The following is an 18985-nucleotide window of genomic DNA, read 5'->3' as shown; positions in this document are numbered from 1 at the left end:
GAGTGTTGTTTTTTTAATCTGTTGTTTGTAATATTTATACAGTGAACTGTTATGTTGGTTGCCAGTAATTTTGTAGTTGACTGTACTGGAGTGTGCATCAGGGCCGGTCAATCCATTAGGCGTTATAGGCAGCCGCCTAGGGCGTCAACATATTTAGGGCGCTACCATATTTGGGGTGAAGCCCTACCGCCGCCCCACCGAATCTGATCAAGAGTACTGAGCCACATTTAACGTTCCTCATGTCTTTTATTACCTCAGGAAAGTTTGTTTGGTCAAATTGGTTTGTTGGCGCCCCCTAGTGCCGATGTAAATAAGCGCCAATGTGTGCAAGGCTGTATTAAGTGCAACACGGTATCATCGTTGGTTATTTATTTATTTATTTATTTTAAATAAAATTATAAACTACATCATACTTATCAGTCATTACTGTTGGTGTGTCTGTGTGACTGTGAAGTGTGTGTGTGTGTGTGAGTGTCAGTAATGATGATTTAGTTTTTTTATGGCATTATAGACGATAATGATCATGGCATAATTTTTATGCTAATGCTGCTGACTTATTACTGCTGACGTATCAAGGTTGTTAGTTGAGACGCAAAATGATGCGATAAAAACCATCTGGAGCTCAATTTCGAAAAAAAGAAGAACAGGCAAAGCGTGAAAAAACAAAAGTAAGCTGATTACAATTTCTGGATCATTTGTCATTTTTGTGGCTGTGATTATCCATTAACCATGACATTGCTGGTCAAATCTCATATGATGTCATTATTCATGATTTTGCAGGCAGGAAGGTAAACTTCTAAAAGCACACATTACCTGAAATGAATGCAGGTACAGCACAGAGTTTAAATTACAGTATATACTGCATTCTTTTTTTATTATCATTATTGTTATTTATGTTTATTATACATTTTTTAGCACTTGCTTTGTATTGTGTATATCTTTTTTGTGGTTATGTCTATGTATTTTTTTTTAAATGTATATATATATATATATATATATATATATATATATATATATATATATATATATATATATATAATTTTTATAATTGAAGTACATAAAATATTATTGAGTACGAGAAATGAGTGTTGTATCAGATTTTTTTTGGTAGAGGGGGTTGAGGCTGAACCTCGCTTAGGGCACCAAATGAGCTAGGATCCATGGATAAATGGTTATGTGGGCATGGATGGATACATAGGTGTGAAGAAGCACTTAATTTGAATATAAATTAAACGGTATTTATGGGCCAATGTTCAAGCACGTGGCAGCTCAAAGTGCTTTACAGTCACGCAGCACAAAGTGAATGATATAAAGTTTAATAGAATATGCACAGGATAAACATGTAATACACACATTTTTAAAATCAAAATATAATGAAAAGATATCAAACCAAAACAAAGGAAGTACTTGAAATTAAATTATATAAATACTACTAAAAAGATTGTTTATTTTTGATAATACAATTTAAAAAACTAACGTTTTCATTCCAGAAATTATTATTCATCTGTCTGCTCCACGTTAAATAAAGTAAATGAGTTGTGTTGTTTTGAGTTGTGTTGTGTTGTGAGTGTGTGTGCTTGGTGTTGAGTGGACAATCCCAACAGCAGTGGCGCTTTTCTCAGGCGATGGTTTGGCCCGCAGGGTTACAGGAAGTTGGAGCAGCTGCCATGTTTAGCTGCTTTGTTGTAGATTTCTTGTAGGTTTCCTGCAGATTTTTAGCTAAGTGTTGCAATGGAGCCGAGCTGGAGCTCATTTTTATTTCAGGTAAGGGAAACATTTCCAACAAATCTGAGCGGCTCGAAAACGCTCGCAACCTCGAAGCCTGTTTGTGGCGCCGATATTATTATGTCTAGAAAAACCATAAATATTTTTTAGCTAAATCTATTCAAGCAAAACAATGGTAGCTAGCTGGGTTAGCTAGCGTGCCAGCTTACAAGCTAGCGAGTTTAGCTAACTGGCTCCATCAGCTCCAGACTTCCAGCTGTGGAGTGTGGGGGAGATCAGACTCTCGGGGATCCTTATGGCTTTTCCTTCCTCGGTTTTTACTCCATGTTGAGTTTGTTTTTCCTCGCGTTAGCTTAGCGGGCTACTTACTTTCCGCTTGTCACCATGTCGGACACTTTTTCTCTCTCTCTCTCTTTTTTTTAAACGATGCCTTCATTGATTTCCTAGGTGTGTGGTGTTCGCGGTCAAGGCGAGAAAATAATGATGGAAAACACACTGGAGGGTACATCAAATCAGCTTTTAATGTAGCTTTGGTGGCCTTATCGGTGCTGTAGGGTGGGTATAATCAAGCAGACAACTTTTCGTTAGCAGCGTTAGCATTCTGCGTCTCATCGGCACGCTCGTGCTGCGTTTTGCATTGAGCGCGAGATACAGGAATAACCTGTGTAAGTGTAAAGAGAGCCGTCGAGTCTGTGGGTTCCCCCCACTGTTTATACTTTAACACATCATACACATGTTTAAGATTGAAGCTGGCTGGTTTCTCTTCTTCTCTTCTCCAACTCTTACTTTGAAAAAGCAGCAGGATCTCGGCGGGCTGCAGATGGAATCTCAGCTATGTTCAGAGAGAGCAGTGAAGGTGCCGCATTCTGCATGCATTACACTTCATATTCACGTGCACCAAATATAAACCCCAGTTCATACAGGAAAACACACTGTACCCTACTTCACCCGCTTGCTAAACCGAGAATGACCCACTAAAACCCACTGTGAAACCGTGCATGCGTTCAGAACTGTGAATTCATGTTCAAAATATGATTGCTGCTTGAAAATTTGGGCAGGAGCCACACACACACTGATATACCCACTTCTTTCACTTTACCTACTACATACCTGCTGCAGAAGGGTATAGCTCATATACTACTGGGCAATCTTTCTGGAAAAAAATCTTTTCATCTTTGTATTAAGTGTAATATAATATAATAATAATAATAAGGGTATAATATCACTTCAGGTTGATTTGGCGCTGCACTTTACGCCATTTTGCCCACAGGCCAAAAAACAAAACTCCAAAAAAACAGCCGTGCTCTGCTTGAGAAAGGAAGGCCGAGGGTGTTAATGAGATCTTGAAGTGTTTTCTGTCCCTTTACAACTCGAGTCAGTGAGTGTGATCGAAAAGAAAAAACTAACATGGACCTGTTCTTGAAGTTCTGAACATATTTCTTCTGTAGCAGAAAAGTGTGATAGGAAATTACTCAAATTAATATGTATCCTTTTATTTAAGCAATTTGTAAGGCATTAACTTAAAAAATAGAAGAAGAAAAAAAAACTTGGAGAGCAGTGTGAAATCCAGCGCTCGTAATCAGTGAAGAGTGAGATTAGAAATAAAACGGTGTAACTAACTTCCCAAAACTATGATTAACTTTTCACTTGTTCTCAGTTAATATTGACCGTGTATACACTTAATGACTAACTGTATTAGTGACGAAGCTCTTTTAATATTCACACACGTGTTGGTCAACTCCATGATAATGTGTCATTTTGATTGTAATAGAAAACCTTTTATTATAAAAGGGGAAGGGAAAAAAAAAGGAGTATCATTGAAGCATCAGTGATATTTTCCCTAGGAGAAAAAGCTGAAAGGAATTGTTCTGCTTGATTCCCTCTTTGTGATTCAGCATCTAATGAGACGGCGGTGTAGCGCGTCACCCGGCATTGTTCGCGAGGCGTCTGAGGTTATTCATAAGCATGGCATTGTCTAGCTCCCAACAGGCATCGCTTAATCCGTCTGTAGCAGACAAAAAAAACTTAGTCTGAGTTCAGTTCCTGCAGTAATACAAATTCAGTCTTCGTTCTATGTAAATGGTGCACTTATATTGCTTGTAATGGCTGAAATGTAAAGAAATCAGCAGGTGAATACATTTTAAATAAAAAAAATCCACAATATAACTTTATTGGCTTGTTAAAGCAGGTCCCAGATTGAGTACCGACAAACTAGTTCAAAATAGAGCTTAATGTGTTTCGAAACTAACCTAACACTTAGACAGGAACGTTCGTGTTTCTGTACCGTCTTGCATAGATGAAGCCAGGTTTTCAAAAAAAAAATTTCAAACAAATGCTTACTGCTTTAATCTTACACTATACTTTACACTGGACTTCTTTATTCATGTCTTCAGCTCTTTAGTAGTTTTACCCTGTGGTCAGATGAGTCACACGAGTAGTACTGATATGTGACATGCTTTTACTTTTTCGTGTTTAAACACTGTTGCATCTGGACGAGGCTCTCCGGAAAGAGAAATCTCTCAGTATCATTACATGCAGTCTACAAAATGCTTAGTGTCCGACGGATTTTGTTGAACACAGAAGTAGTGTTTTAACCTGAAGTTTATTGTAGTATCATATACACTAATACAGTTGCAATCAAAATTATTCAACCCCAATTGCAAATCAGGTTTACTGTCAAAATGTACAGACTTTCAGCTGTTTGCAATGAATAAATCAAACAAAAGCAATTAAAATGTTTCAAAACAAGGAATGCTTCAAGTGGTTTCCCCAAATTCAACTGAAAATGCAACTTATAATGACTTCTCCAGTCTCAAAATTATTCAACCCCTGAATATAATCCCTCACAACAGCTCAAATATGCATAACAGGTTTTATCTCAAGTACACCTGATACAACTAATCAAGGGCTTCATCAGTTGCACCAGGTGTGCTTGAGCTGGAACACATAAAATACCTGAACTGGCTAGGGGCAGAAAATGTCAGTAATACCTGGACGGGGCAGAAAAAGGAAACTATCAACAACTGCAACCAGATTTCTGAGAAGGCAGGTTGTGAAAAACCCTCGAGTGACTGCAAAAGACCCTGCACCTGGGTGATGTTCTGGGGCTGCTTTGCATCCCCTGGCACTGAAAACCTACAGCGTGTGGAAGGCCAGATGGACTCATTGAAGTATCAGGAAATCCTAGGAGAAACCTTCCAACAGGACGGTGATCCCAAGCATACCTCAAATTCCACCAAGGCTTGGTTGCAGAAGTTGTTCTGGAGGATTCTACAGGGCCATCACAGTCATCTGACTTGAACCTCATAAAAAATCTCTGGTGGGATTTGTAGAAAGTGGTTGCAGCACACACACCCATGAATATTACTGAACTGGAGGCCATTGCTCCTGAATGCTGCGAGGAACGCTGGTGTCTGGCTATGCATCTCATTTGCAGCAGGTCATAACGGCAAAACGGTGCTCTACTAAGAACTAAAGATGCTTGCCATGAAGTGGATGAATAATTTTGAAACTGGAGAAATTATTATAATTTGCATTTACACTTGAATTTGGGGAAACCACTTGAAGCATTTGTTGTGTTGATCTATTTTAATTGCTTTTGTTTGATTTGTTCATTGCAAACGACTGAAAGTCTGTACATTTTGACAATAAACCTGATTTGCAATGGGTGTTGAATCATTTTGATTGTAACTGTACATACTGCTAAGATACTTATACATACTTAAGCTTTGCTCATGTTGCAGGTTGCTGGCAAAGCACTACTTTTATCCCTATTTTGTATTTTATAATAATTGTATTCATGCATTGCAAACCATTTTCCACTGCACCCCACTTTCTTTCTTTCTCACACTTACTCCTTCTTGGTCTCGATGCCATGACCAATGGACCTGTGCAGGCAGCTGCCGAATGGACAAACTGTAATGATAGTGTAGTCTTTCAGTTCAGTGTTGAGGCCTGCTGACCTCTCTGTAGTCTTTTCTGTTTTCTTCAGTCTGTAATTAAATTTTGCTTAAATGTAACACATCATATTTTTGTAACAGCAGTCAAATTTCTTCTTACTTAAAATACAACAAGCCTGTTTAATGATGAATGAATACTAGATTTTACCTGGATTTGTTTGTTCAAATATGAATGAGGCCTTTTCTGTTAAACAGTCTATGTCCAACAAGCTCACACACTGATTGTCTGCTGTTTATTTTTCTTCAGACAAAGTACTTCATAATGTATTTGGGAACCATTTTGAGCATACATGGACCTCATCTTCACATGCTGCTATATTGCGAAGTATTAGATTTATTTTCTTGACTTTGTTGTCATTCTGCATAGTGGGGTTTGTTGGTGGGGTCAGTAACACACAGACCTGGTAGTTTTGGCACGTCTCCCTGAGCCAGAAAAGGTTGTGCACCCAGTCACATGTGGAATGGCTTTTACGATAGCCAGAGATCACTTTACATGTAACAGATTTAGGTGTCATCATGGCAACATGCTATGTCTCTCTTTATGCTGAGCTGCCAGAGACGCTAGGGTGTCTATCTCATGTAGGGCCATAACTGTTTCTAAAACTGTTTTCGCAGTTTCATCTGGATGATTTTGGCATTTTGCCAATTCCTCTTTAGAAGGCTAAAAATCTGTGCGTGTCTGACCGTATGCCTGTCTTTCTCTCTGCAGAGATGGGAATTTCTAGGAACTCTGCCTTTTGTAACTATGCATTTATTATTCAAGTATTTTATCTATTTATCTGTCTCGGTTTCAGTCGCGGTTGCTTGTTTTTCCGTGTTGCACAGATGCTCTTGAAATGAGTCGTGTTCTATTTCGGATAAAGATTTACCACCGTCCTTCTAATCTTGGCTTGTCTACTTCAACATTACTAGAACATTTTATTTTATGGCAAACTACACTGCTAGGAGTTCAACAGGCCAGTTCAGAGCTCAGTGCAAAGTCAGTGTGCAGGAAGATGATTAATATTTGTTGGAGACATTATAATAATGATAATAGAGATTAATACTGAAAATGTACACAAGAATTCCAATTTGATAAAATGTGTGTGTGTGTTTGTTTGTATATATGTATATGTACCATTTAAACTGAGAATTGTGATTCTTGTGAAATTTAGGAAAGTTGTCTAAATAAAGGAGAGAAAAAATTCTGGTTCTATTAAGAAAAAAGATAATTTTGGGGTAATGTGGTTAATACAGGCTAACCAGTTAGTTAAACATTTCAAAAGTCTACATATTCAGTGTACTGCCTATGTTAATTTCATATGATAATTTGATAAAATTGATGAATGTGGCTTGGCATAAAAATTAATCTGAATCTGTTAGGTAAAAAGGCTGAAACATAGGCTTAATATATTTTGTGAAGAGATTTTTATACATTCTCTCTTTCCTCCGAGCAGACAAATGACACCCTCCACCACCAGCACCAGGTTGGCCAGAACAGTCTGCTGCCTCTGCTCAATGCTGGAACAGAACCCCAAGACCAAAAACCTGTGCTCCCCATCCCACTGGAGCAAAAGCCTCCAGTCAGTGCGGCCGAGCTCCTCAAGGACAACATGGCCGGTGGTACAGGTGGAGGGGGCGGTGGAGGGGGAGGTGGGGGAGGTCCTGTGGTGGTTAAGAAGGAGCCCAAGTCAAAAACACCCTTCATCTGCGGCTATTGTAGCAAGTCCTTCCGAGACAGCTACCATCTGCGGCGGCACGAGTCTTGCCACACGGGCATCAAGATGGTGTCCCGGCCCAAAAAGACACCAGCAGCACCCACCATGGTGCCAATGATCTCTACTGTGCAACAGCGGGATAGCAACGGCAACCCCACCTATGTCTCTGCTGCAGGTATCTTGACAGGCACCAATTCAGCCACAATGACAGTAGCTGCAATGGCCAATCTGCCCCAGCAGCAGCCCAGCGTACCCAAAAAGCCCCCGAAGCCAGTGAAGAAGAACCACGGATGTGAGATGTGTGGTAAAGCTTTCCGCGACGTCTACCACCTGAACCGGCACAAGCTGTCACACTCGGACGAGAAGCCTTTCGAGTGTCCCATCTGCCACCAGCGCTTCAAGAGGAAGGACCGCATGACCTACCATGTGCGCTCGCACGACGGTGGTGTGCACAAGCCCTACATCTGCTCCGTCTGTGGCAAAGGCTTCTCCAGGTGGGTTCTGAGATTTGGATTAGTCTTTTGTTTCCAAACAGGTCCTTGGACCCACACCACTGATGTGGTCCACTTTTGTGCATTCCCAGCATCCAACAGACCCTGAACCGGATATTTTCAGTTCCTGATGGTTCACACATGCTGGGAGCTGAGACAGAGCCAAATGTGGACAGTATGTAGGGGTCTGAGGATCAGTTTTTAGACTGCTGGATTAAACAAATTAAGAGCTTTAGTGGTCCTGTGGGCCGTTATTTATTAGTATTTTCCTGTGCTTGCAATTTCCCTTTTAAGAATTCCTGATTAATGATTGGGCAGTGTTTGATTGTGGTTAAATGCTCTGGGTTATTGACCTGGAGGTCGTGGGCCCAAGCCCCAGCAGCACCAAGCTACCACTGTCTCAGACCCCAGTGTCTTAACAAGCTGGGATATATGAAGAAAAAGTATTTCACTGTAATGTATATGTGATAAATAAAGACTTTTTCTTAAAAATTCTCTCTCACACTCACTAGCCATCTGGCTATTAAGTGTCCTCACACACGTTTCTGTTCCCGTTGTGGCACGTTATTTTAACAAGCTAATGATTCATTTAAAACTAACTGAGGTGAAACTAAATTAAAATGAATTTCTTATTTATTCTATTCTATTAATTATTCTTACTGTTTAAAAAAAAAGAAAAGGTTTCATGGCAAATATGTAAGCTCATACAAGCAATATTTATTGTTATACTGCAGAAGCCTGATATATATTTAGAGAATAATGCTAGCACGTGTGCTGTGGCTTCGTCTCCCCTAAAGGTTTCTGAGAGTCGTAACGGAATTGATTAGCTTTATTTTTGGTGCCTTGTGAAAATGCCTTTTAGCCAAGAATAATGCTTCTGTGTCATGCAGTGCTTTTTGTTTTATATAGTGACTCTCCTTTATAGTCACCATAACTCATTTTGACTCTCTTCTTTGCATTACATCATTACTTCTTTATTTTTATTGTCAATCCCTCACAGTTGGTGTAATAGGAGATTTTAATAATCGTAGCATAAACCTTTTTATTTCTCTTACGCATTGTTCTTTTCTCTTTTCTCTCCCACAGGCCAGATCATCTCAGCTGTCACGTTAAACACGTCCACTCTACAGAGCGGCCGTTTAAGTGCCAAGTAACGGTAAGAGGCAACTCTCTGTTTCTTTCGTACTAAAATGGGCTCTGGTGTAGGTTTTATTGGGTATATTTGTCAGAAGCTTCTGTTTTCAGTGGGCTCTGGTTGTTTTAGTGGTGATAGCTGGTCAGAAAGTATACTGGCATAGCTTCTTTAAGTGGTTATGTAGTAGGAGGGTTGGGAAGTTAAAAATGTTCCAGAAGCATTTTATCAATGCTGAAGTGAAATATTGCAAATCAACACCACTAAATACAGTTGATAGGATATTCCTTTTATAAGGCTGAAAAGTGATCCGAAACACATGTGCAAGCCAAATTAAGTTAAGATGGAATATAAACAAAATGCAAAATGGCATCTGGCAGTTTGATCATTTTACTATATGTTTTATCGTATAATGACTGTGCAAAATCTCTTACTTTTACTAAGTTATTGCTGTAGTAGTTTAGCTACCATCAGCTGATTAGTGCTCACTATGACTGAACCTACAGCGGTGCTCCTACATCACCAATGCTACTGTGAAACTCCACTCAATCTGTAGTATCATAAACACACATCACCTACAGAATGAACTAGGATAGTTCTAGGCTAAAATAAATTCTGCTTGAAGGGGAAAGGGTTGGTCTGCTTTAATTTTTGTGTGTGCTGCTGTGGACTACAGCGTGAATGTAGGGGCTTTTCCAGAGGAAACCTGAATCTCTGGAGCTCGCCTGTTCACTCTATCTAGCTAAAATAGAAAAGTGAAATGTGTAAAGGAAAGAGTATGTGAAGATGCCTGCTCGCTAAAAGGTAAACAATGGTAGATGAAATGCATGTATAGATATTAGAAATTGTACAGCAAGGATGATCATCACTGACTAGCTTTCTACCAAATCAGAGAACAAATAATTAAATAAAAATGTCTTTCCTCCATCAGTTCTGAATCCGTTTCCTCTTATTAATTGTATTGGACTTTGTCACACTTTTTCTCGTCCCTGATTTTCCACCCATCACTGTGTAATCAGACTTTTTTGTTTTTAAAGCTCGCAGATGGCAGTGATTGGCTAGTGTCACTGTGATTGACAGTTTAGAGAGTAATGCCATCCCTCCCACCCAGAGAGCATGGCCATTATGTCTCCCTTGGCTCTTGTGCACACACAAAATAATCTTTTTTATTTTCCAGTTACAAATTTATTATACAATTCTCTTCGTTCACAAAAAAAGCACAAGGCAAATAAATGTATTACAATTTATGCAACAGTAGAAAGTGCGGATTGACACTGATCCTATATTCATCATCTCTATCAGGCTAATCTCAGCAGACAATGGTGGATCAAATAGCAGAGTTAAAAAAAAAAAATTCTGTAATAAGCTATCATAACATGACATTTATTATCATGTTAAAGTTATACATGGACTTAAAAAAAAAAAAAAGAAACAGTTTTGTTTACATAATGATTTTATTATATTTAGTATGAATAACTGTTGTACTGAAATTTCAGTTCTTTTATCTTAAATTATTAAATTGTTACATATTTGCACTGATTTAAAAGTTTTCTTTGTTTAAAAGAGTTTATATGAATAGAAAAAGTTTCAATTTTTTTGTAAGTCATGTTGATTGCTATGTATTTCTTCCTGTAGAACGTTTGAGCGGTTTCAGTATGGTAATTTTAGACCGCCATCTTGTGTGAACTGAACATATCTAGTTTTAAAGCTTAGTGGCTTGGCACTGGCTGATGATGATGATGATAAAGATCTTTTGGGGCATTTTCAGTTTTGTTTTTGAAGAAAAACATTTCAATCTCAGTGCATCACTACTGTATAGGATTGAGTACACCAGTAGGTGTCCCTATAATATTCTTTGTACTGATGATACATTTGCAATGGATGATATTCCCTTGATATTTTAATTCAGTTGATTATTGTGGAAGATATGACATGACACATGTACATTGAAATGGCAATATCAACACAAAAATACTCCGGATAATCTGGATCGCAAAGGTATCACCACTATGAAGTATATTTTAGGGACACCTATTGGTGTACTCAATACAGAAGTGATGCAAGAAATCAGTGTTTTTCTTCAAAAACACCCTGAAAATTCGTAGTATATATTTGTATTATTTGCAGAGAACAGTGCAGTACTAAGGTTTAAAATGTGTGATATTTCTTTTAAGATAATTTGTGATGCTTGAACCATTTAAAAGTGGTGTTTTTGACACCACTCCATGCCCATTAATTTACAGATCGCTCCAAAATGGTCTGGTTTGTTTGTACTGTAAATGTGCAGGTTGAACTAACTAACTGTTTGTCTCTTTTGATCTGTCTGTCTGTCTGTGTGTGGCAGGCCTGCACATCTGCTTTTGCCACCAAAGACCGCTTGCGTTCCCACATGATCCGGCATGAGGGTAAAGTCACCTGCAACATATGTGGCAAGATGCTTAGCGCTGCCTACATCACCAGCCATTTGAAGACGCACAGCCAGGCCGGCTTCACCTCGCCCTGTAACAAAGGTACGCCAGCCCTCGCCCCTCATTCCTCCTCCACCTCCACCTCTACCACTTCCTCCTGGCCTCCGCTCGCCTCGGCTGCGCCAAACCAGGATGACACGCACTCAGGTGGGCATCTCCCTCTGTCGTGTTGATGTCACTTCCTCAAGCAAATCATTCCTGCTCTCTGCTACAGGGATCTGCTTCTCTTGTCCCAGCCTGTAGATTGTTTACTGCTAACGGTCCCCATTCCCTGCTAGTAATCGGCCAGTTTTTTTTTTGTTTTTTTTTTAAACCACATATTTACGTTTTTGAGTAAATTATTTTTCAGGAAATTGTTGAATTAAATAATAGTAATGGTTTTCATGTTGGTATTTTACGGGTCATATTTTTTTGCAGTGTTTTTAAAGTAAACCCTAGAAGAGGTCTCAAACATTAAGTCAAAGATCTCCATATCTGAGATTGTATATTTAAGAAATATATAAAATATTTCCCCCCCTTTTTTTAAGGCTCAAAAAGCAGATATTAATCCAAGTCCTTGTTGATTGCTAATTCTGATTATATTGATTGCTGTTTGGGTCAGAAATCAGGAACATCTGTTTCACTTTCAGCCGGTTGCATATTATTACAGGATGACCGATGCAACAGAACATGTATGCTAACACAAACTATAGTTTATATATTTTGACTGGTTTGGTGACTTGTTAAATAAATCACTGAGGAATATGATTATACCAGTCCAGAGACTGATGCTGGAAATCCACTTGTGTCTACCTTTGACAGATGCAAGCCAGTGTTTACAACCAGTAGTTATCTAGTCATCTTGCTATTTGGTATGGCAATTCATGCATATTCCTGTAACTGTAATCCTGTAATAATTCCCTCCACTAATGTTGGCACCTTGATAAATATGAGCATAGAAGGCTGTGAAAAATTGTCTTTATTGTTTAACCTTTTTTGTTAAAAAAAAATCACAAAAATACTCTGATCTCATGGGTATCAAACAATTGCAAACGCAACGCAGGTTTATTAAAAATTGTCTTTGTTAAAGATAGGTGTGCAGCAATTTTTGGTACCCTTTTAGTCAATACTTTGTACTACCACCCTTTTCCAAGATAACAGCTCTGAGTCTTCTCCTATAATGCCTGATGACGTTGGAGAATACATGGCAAGGGATCTGAGACCATTCCTCCATACAGAATCTCTCCAGAGCCTTCAAATTTCACGGTTCACGCTGGTGGACTCTCCTCTTCAGTTCACCCCACAGGTTTTCTATGCCACAGCCATAGCAGGACCTTGATTTTGTGGTCAGTAAACCATTTTTTGTGTTTTGATGTATGTTTTGGATCATTGTCCTACTGGAAGATCCAACCATGGCCCATTTTAAGCTTTCTGGCAGAGACAGTCAGGTTTTCATTTAATATCTGTTGATATTTGATATTTGAGTCCATAATGCCATGTATCCTAACAAAATGTCCAGGTCCTCTAGCAGAAAAGCAGCCCCAAAACATTAAAGAGCCACGCAGTACTTAACTTAGCCACGCAATATTTAACCGTGGGCATGAGGATGCTACCATATGGCTACATCTCTATGTGCACCAAAATCACCTCTGGTGTTTATTGCCAAAAAGCTCTATTTTGGTTTCATCTGACCATAGAACCAGATCCCATTTGAAGTTCCAGTGGTGTCTGGTAAAGTGAAGGTGCTTGAGTTTGTTTTTGGATGAGAGTAGAGGCTTTTTTTCTCTTAAACCCTTCCAAACAACCTGTGGTGTTGTAGGTGACTTTGGATTGTAGTTTTGGAGACTTTCTGACCCTAAGAGACAACTAATTTCTGCAATTGTCCAGCTGTGATCCTTGGAGATTTTTTTGGCCACTCAAACCATCCTCTGATGGTGGAACTGGGCATTTTCAATACTTTTGTATTTTCTTATCGCCACTTCCCATTTTGTGAAGCTCAACAACCTTTTGCTGCACATCACAGCTAAATTCCTTGGTCGTACATAGGCCAAATTCCCTTAGTCATTCATAACAATGGGTGTTACCTCATATTTATACCCCTGTGAAACAGGAAGTCATGGTTGAACAATTTCCTGTCCCCAGTCACCCAGATGTGTGTGTGTGTGTGTGTGTGTATATATATATATATATATATATATATATATATATATATATATATATATATATATATATATATATATATATATATATATATATATATATATATATATATATATAATTTTTATTTATTTATTTATATATTTTTTTTAAGTACATCAATGGGAATATACTTCAAATATATCTTTCTCATATGGATTCATAGGGGTGCCAATAATTGCCAACAATAACACCTATATTTAACAAACATTGTTGATCTAGATCTATTATATGGCCTAGAGTTTGTGGACATTTTACCATCACATCCATACCTGCTTTTTGAACATCCAATTCCACTTGTATTCCCCCTTTGGTGTTATAACCTTCACTCTTCTGGGAAGGCTTTCCACTAGATTTTGGGATGTGGCTTTGGGCATTCAGCCACACGAGCATTAGTGAGGTCAAGTACTGGTGTTGGGTGAGGAGGTCTGGGGTGCAGTCAACATTCCAGTTCATCTCAAAGGTGTTCAGTGGGGTTGAAGTCAGGGCTCTGTGCAGGCCACTGGAGTTTTTCCATTCCAACCTTGGCAAGCCATGTCTTCATAGACCTCGCTTTGGCTCCCTTAGTGTCAGTGACAGGAAATTGAAATGATATAGCATACAAAGACATAATTGTCTATAATGTGTGCTTCCAAATTTGTCCTAAGAGTTTCGAGAAGAACCGCATATGGGTGTGACGGTCAGATGTCCACAAACTTTTGTCCATATAGTGTAGATTATTTTTCATCCTTTAGATGACTCATTCTGGGGTATAAATTTAGACTTGTTTTTCCTTTATCTTCTAGACACTAACAACGCATGCAACTCTTCCTCAGCTACATCAGTCACTGCCTCGGCCACCGCCGCCAGCACTGCCAGCATGAACCGTGGAACCATCAGCAACCCCATCACTATCTCCTCAAACACAATGAATATCACAGCACCGGTGAGCCTGCAGCACCCGGTGACCATCACCGCTCCAGTCAATATCGCCTCAGTGAACATCCCCGCCACAGCAACCGGCATGAACATCGCCCACCCGGTGGCCATCAGCACCCCAATGCCCATGAACATCACTGGCCCCCTCAACATCGCCATGAGGCCTATGGAAAGCATGCCGTTCCTCTCACAGGTTCTGCCTTCCTCGCCACCCTGGTAGAACCGAAATATCTTCTGATTACACATCCAACCCAGTGTGTCTTATTTTAAATCCTGTTCTGGTCTTCCATTAGTAGCATGCTGTGAGGAAAGGGCAAGCAAGGACGTAAGGTAGAAGTTCCAAGCTTAGTGTGGATAGACAGTAGCAGCAGATGAGGAAAAAGTAAAGATCTAGTTGGTGTTAGGTGGTGCTTTGTTTATTCTTATTTTGGCTATTGACTAAGCAGAACCAGAAATATATAGAGTTTAGTGAAATAGCGTGAGGAAGGGGGGGGGATAGTTAATGTATGGAACGGAGGCTGGCAGGCTGTACGTTTGGTGGTTTCACTTCGTTAGTGCCAGAAGATCTCAGCCAATGGCCATTTGGAGATGAGCAGATTGCTTCATCAGATAGTGAGCATGACTGGTTTTAACAGTTTTTTGAACTGTGATTACTTTATTTTTTAGATTGCTGTTCAGTATTCCCTAGTTTTATTGCATTGAGTTATGTACTACAAAAGGGACAGGAGCTTCCATTTGTGGGAGATAATTATTTTTAATACTATCTAAGTAAGATGCGGTTTTACATTCATTGTAAGCCACTTAAAACTGTAGCTATTATTTTAGTTTTCAAATATTTTCTGGAGTTGATCATTCCTGGTAGAAGAAAAATTATGTACTATTGTTTTGAATAGCTGGGACATTATTTCTGCTTAGTGGGAGCTGGACATGAAATTTAACACTTCTTGCACTGAAAACATATCTGATTGGTGATATTCTAATGGCAGTATTATGAGAAATGTTTTTAAATTTGCAAAGTTCAGTGTCTTTTTGTAGATGTCGGTGCCGTCTAGTAGCCACGTTCCCTGAAAGGAGATCCTGAGACCTGAACATACCCTTTTTGAGAGTGTTTCATCAATAAAAACTCTTTATTCTTCGTCCTTTAAGGATGAGGGCTGTACTCGCATGGACCTCCTCTCGGGGTCTTTACTGGGAGAATCTCACTCATTTGACACTCATGTTGGTAAAATCATCCTTAACACTTTTCGGAAAGTTTCACCTCCTTAATACACTAAACTATTTTATCCTTCTTGCTGTCCCATAAAAGTGACATTAACTGAACCTGGGTGGAAGATGCATTTTGTTACATTTATTAGGTTTTGTGGGGGTTTTTTTGTTTTTTTGGTTCTGTTTTTTTCTTTCTTGATTACAGTTAAACCAAAACTGCCATCATGATGTTCAGGGTTTGTTGGCTTGGTTTTTATCGGTGACACTTGTGTGTTCCAAATGACTGTAGGAAGCTGGCAACGAACAAAAGCAAAGCGTTTCATCCATTTTGGATGGCAAAAGCAATATTGAAGGTGCACTGCTATTCCATAACATTCATTTCTGATCAGAGACATGCCTTTAACTTCAATATCTGTTAAGTGTCACGCATTTCTGCATAGTCCCCTCTCATGAGAATGTACTCTATATGATTACTATGAGTCAGGACAAGTAAGAAAATCAGATTAATGTGCCCATACAAGGCACTGTGTAGACGGCAGAGTAAATGGTCAAATGTGCTTTATTTCTGTTTGACCTGACCTGACATGGGAAATGAATTTAGTGAACAGTAATTGTAGTTAGATGTAATTCTTTGCTGATCAGCAATGTAATGGATTTGGGAGGAAAACCAGATCTGGACTGTGAGTTAAGTGAAGCCTAAGAGCTACTGGATGGTAACCTTTTTTTTTTTCTTTTTTTTTTTTGGATCTCCTCCATGAATTCTTTCCTCCCCATTTCAACTTGTAACAGCTTTTCCATGCATTGCATGAACTTTCCAGTTAAAAACTAAGCACCTAAAATTTTCATTTTGTCTCGATGTCCTTCAGAGAACATTGCCTAGTTTTAACAGGGGTGTCGTCTTTTCCTTAAACGTTGAGAACTGGAATTTGAAGAATGGAGCTGATGTGACTGGTTCAAAGCATTACAGAACTTTTGGAGTATCCTTGTGATAATTGTATGGCCCTCCAGTGGCATCACTTCTGTGCCTGAACTGAAAATGCCACATAGGAACATGACTGTCCTGTTTACCAAATCTCTGTGAAGATTTTACATCTATTTTGCTTTGGAGATTATCACACATGAGGAATTATGACTTTTTTTTCCCCCTTAAGTATTGTTTTTTCTTTTTCTTTTTTTTAATGCCTTATGCACCAACAGTATATTTTAAAGAAATGTTTGATTATTAGTGAGAAGTGGGAGATATCTTAAGTTTTACATTGGAGAATAAAACAGTAGTTCTGACTTTTTACAATTTGCTTGGATGAATTGGCAGAACCATGTGAATGCCAGTGAATGTATATCTTTGTACAAAACAGTTAGCTCAGAGGATGTCGTAGGTATGGTAGATAAGTGCAAGGAAAAAAATAAAATAACCTTTTATAAAACTTTTTGTATTAGAACATTAACATTGATAATTTTGTATATATGAAGACTAGGAAATTTTTTGGTTAGCAGAAAGGTGAAGCATTCCTACATTTTTTTTAAAAATGTATGTATGTCACGAACAGTTATGTAAACACAATGTTTTATGTGCCTTTTATTTGGGTTGTCTAAATAAAAGAAAATTGTAAAACATGTATGTAACTAATTCTTGCTCATTAATCTGATCTAAAATGCTGACCTGACTTGGAGTCTAATGATGACTTCACTGAGTTGGCTTGTTGCTAAATTCACACTGACAGGATAATTTATTTACTCCTTTTTTTCTTTTTTCTTTTCTTTTTTTTTTCTTAACAATTTTGTCTCAGAAATGATTCCAGGGATAATTTATGATCGTGCTTATGAAGGATCAGGGTCTGCATTATCCTAGTTAACCAAGTAACAGTGCCCTCCACTAATATTGGCACTTTGGTAAATATGAGCAAAGGAGGCTGTGAAAAATTGTCTTTATTCTTTAACCTTTTGATCTTTTGTTTAGAAAAATATAAATTTCACAAAAATACTTTGCTCTCATAGGTATCAAACAATTGCAAACAAAACAGGTTTATACAAAAAAAAATCTCTTAAATATAGGTGTGCCACAATTATTGACACCCTTTTAGTCAATACTTTGTGCTACCTCCCTTTGCCAAGATAACAGCTCTGAGTCTTCTCCTATAATGCCTGATGAGGTTGGAGAATACATGGCAAGGGATCTGAGACCATTCCTCCATACAGAATCTCTCCAGATCCTTCAGATTTCCCGCTGGTGGACTCTCCTCTTCAGTTCACCCCACAGTTTTTCAATGGGATTCAAGTCAGGGGACTGGGATGGTCATGGCAGGACCTTGATTTTGTGGCCAGTAAACCATTGTTGTGTTGATTTTGATGTATGTTTTGGATCATTGTCCCTCTGGAAGATCCAACCACGGCCCATTTTAAGCTTTCTGGTAGAGACAGTCAGGTTTTCATTTAATATCTGTTGATATTTGATAGAGACCATGATGCCATGTATCATAACAAAATGTCCAGGTCCTCTGGCAGAAAAACAGCCCCAAAACATTAAAGAGCCACCGCAATATTTAACCGTGGTCATGAGGTACTTTTCCATATGGCTACCTCTTTGTGTGCGCCAAAACCACCTCTGGTGTTTATTGCCCAAAAGCTCTATTTTGGTTTCATCTGACCATAGAACCCGGTCCCATTTGAAGTTCCAGTAGTGTCTGGCAAACTGAAGATGCTGGATTTTGTTTTTGGATGAGAGTAGAGGCTTTTTTCTTGAAACCTTTCCAAACAACTTGTAGTGATGTAGGTGACATCAGATTGTAGTTTTGGAGACTTTCTGACCTCAAGATGCAACGTACTTCTGCAATTCTCCAGCTGTGATCCTTGCAGATTTTTTGGCGACTCAAATCATCCTCAACACAGTGCGCTGAGACAATACAGACACATGTCAATTTCCAGTTGACTGGAATTTCTTAATTATTGCCCTGATGGTGTATATGGGGGGCATGGTGGCTTAGCGGTTAGCACGTTCGTCTCACACCTCCAGGGTCTGGGGTTTGAGTCAGGCCGGGGTGGAGTTTGCATGTTCTCCCTGTGCTGCAGGGGTTTCCTCTGAGTACTAGATTTCCTCCCCCAGTCCAAAGACATGCATGGTAGGCTGATTGGTGTGTCTAAAGTGTCCATAGTGTATGGGTGTGTCAGTGTGTGTGTGATTGTGTGCCCTGCGATGGACTGGCACCCTTTCTAGGGT

General features: G+C 39.0%; 1 protein-coding gene across 5 annotated transcripts; it reads left to right on the top strand.

Annotated features, from left to right (window-relative positions):
- Positions 1-1604: 1604 nt before the first annotated feature.
- On the top strand, positions 1605-17387 carry vezf1b (vascular endothelial zinc finger 1b). 5 transcript variants are annotated; one of them, XM_017491570.3, is made up of 5 exons: positions 1605-1764; positions 7121-7875; positions 8959-9028; positions 11349-11619; positions 14433-17387. In XM_017491570.3, exons 1-5 carry the CDS (start codon positions 1732-1734, stop codon positions 14783-14785), a joined length of 1482 nt encoding a protein of 493 aa, XP_017347059.2. In that variant the 5' UTR covers positions 1605-1731; the 3' UTR covers positions 14786-17387. The 5 variants fall into 5 exon arrangements, with proteins under 5 accessions (XP_017347059.2, XP_047017313.2, XP_047017315.2 ...); XM_047161357.2 differs by lacking the exon at positions 1605-1764 and adding an exon at positions 2356-2581 and having other exon boundaries at positions 14463-17387; XM_047161359.2 differs by lacking the exon at positions 1605-1764 and adding an exon at positions 2357-2581 and having other exon boundaries at positions 11349-11514; positions 14463-17387.
- The last annotated feature ends 1598 nt before the right edge of the window (positions 17388-18985 follow it).

This window comes from Ictalurus punctatus, chromosome 17 (genome assembly GCF_001660625.3).
Source record: "Ictalurus punctatus breed USDA103 chromosome 17, Coco_2.0, whole genome shotgun sequence".
Classification (NCBI taxonomy): Eukaryota; Metazoa; Chordata; class Actinopteri; order Siluriformes; family Ictaluridae; genus Ictalurus; species Ictalurus punctatus.
The sequence above is the reverse complement of the archived record's forward strand: the minus strand, read 5'-3'. Positions and strand labels throughout refer to the sequence as shown.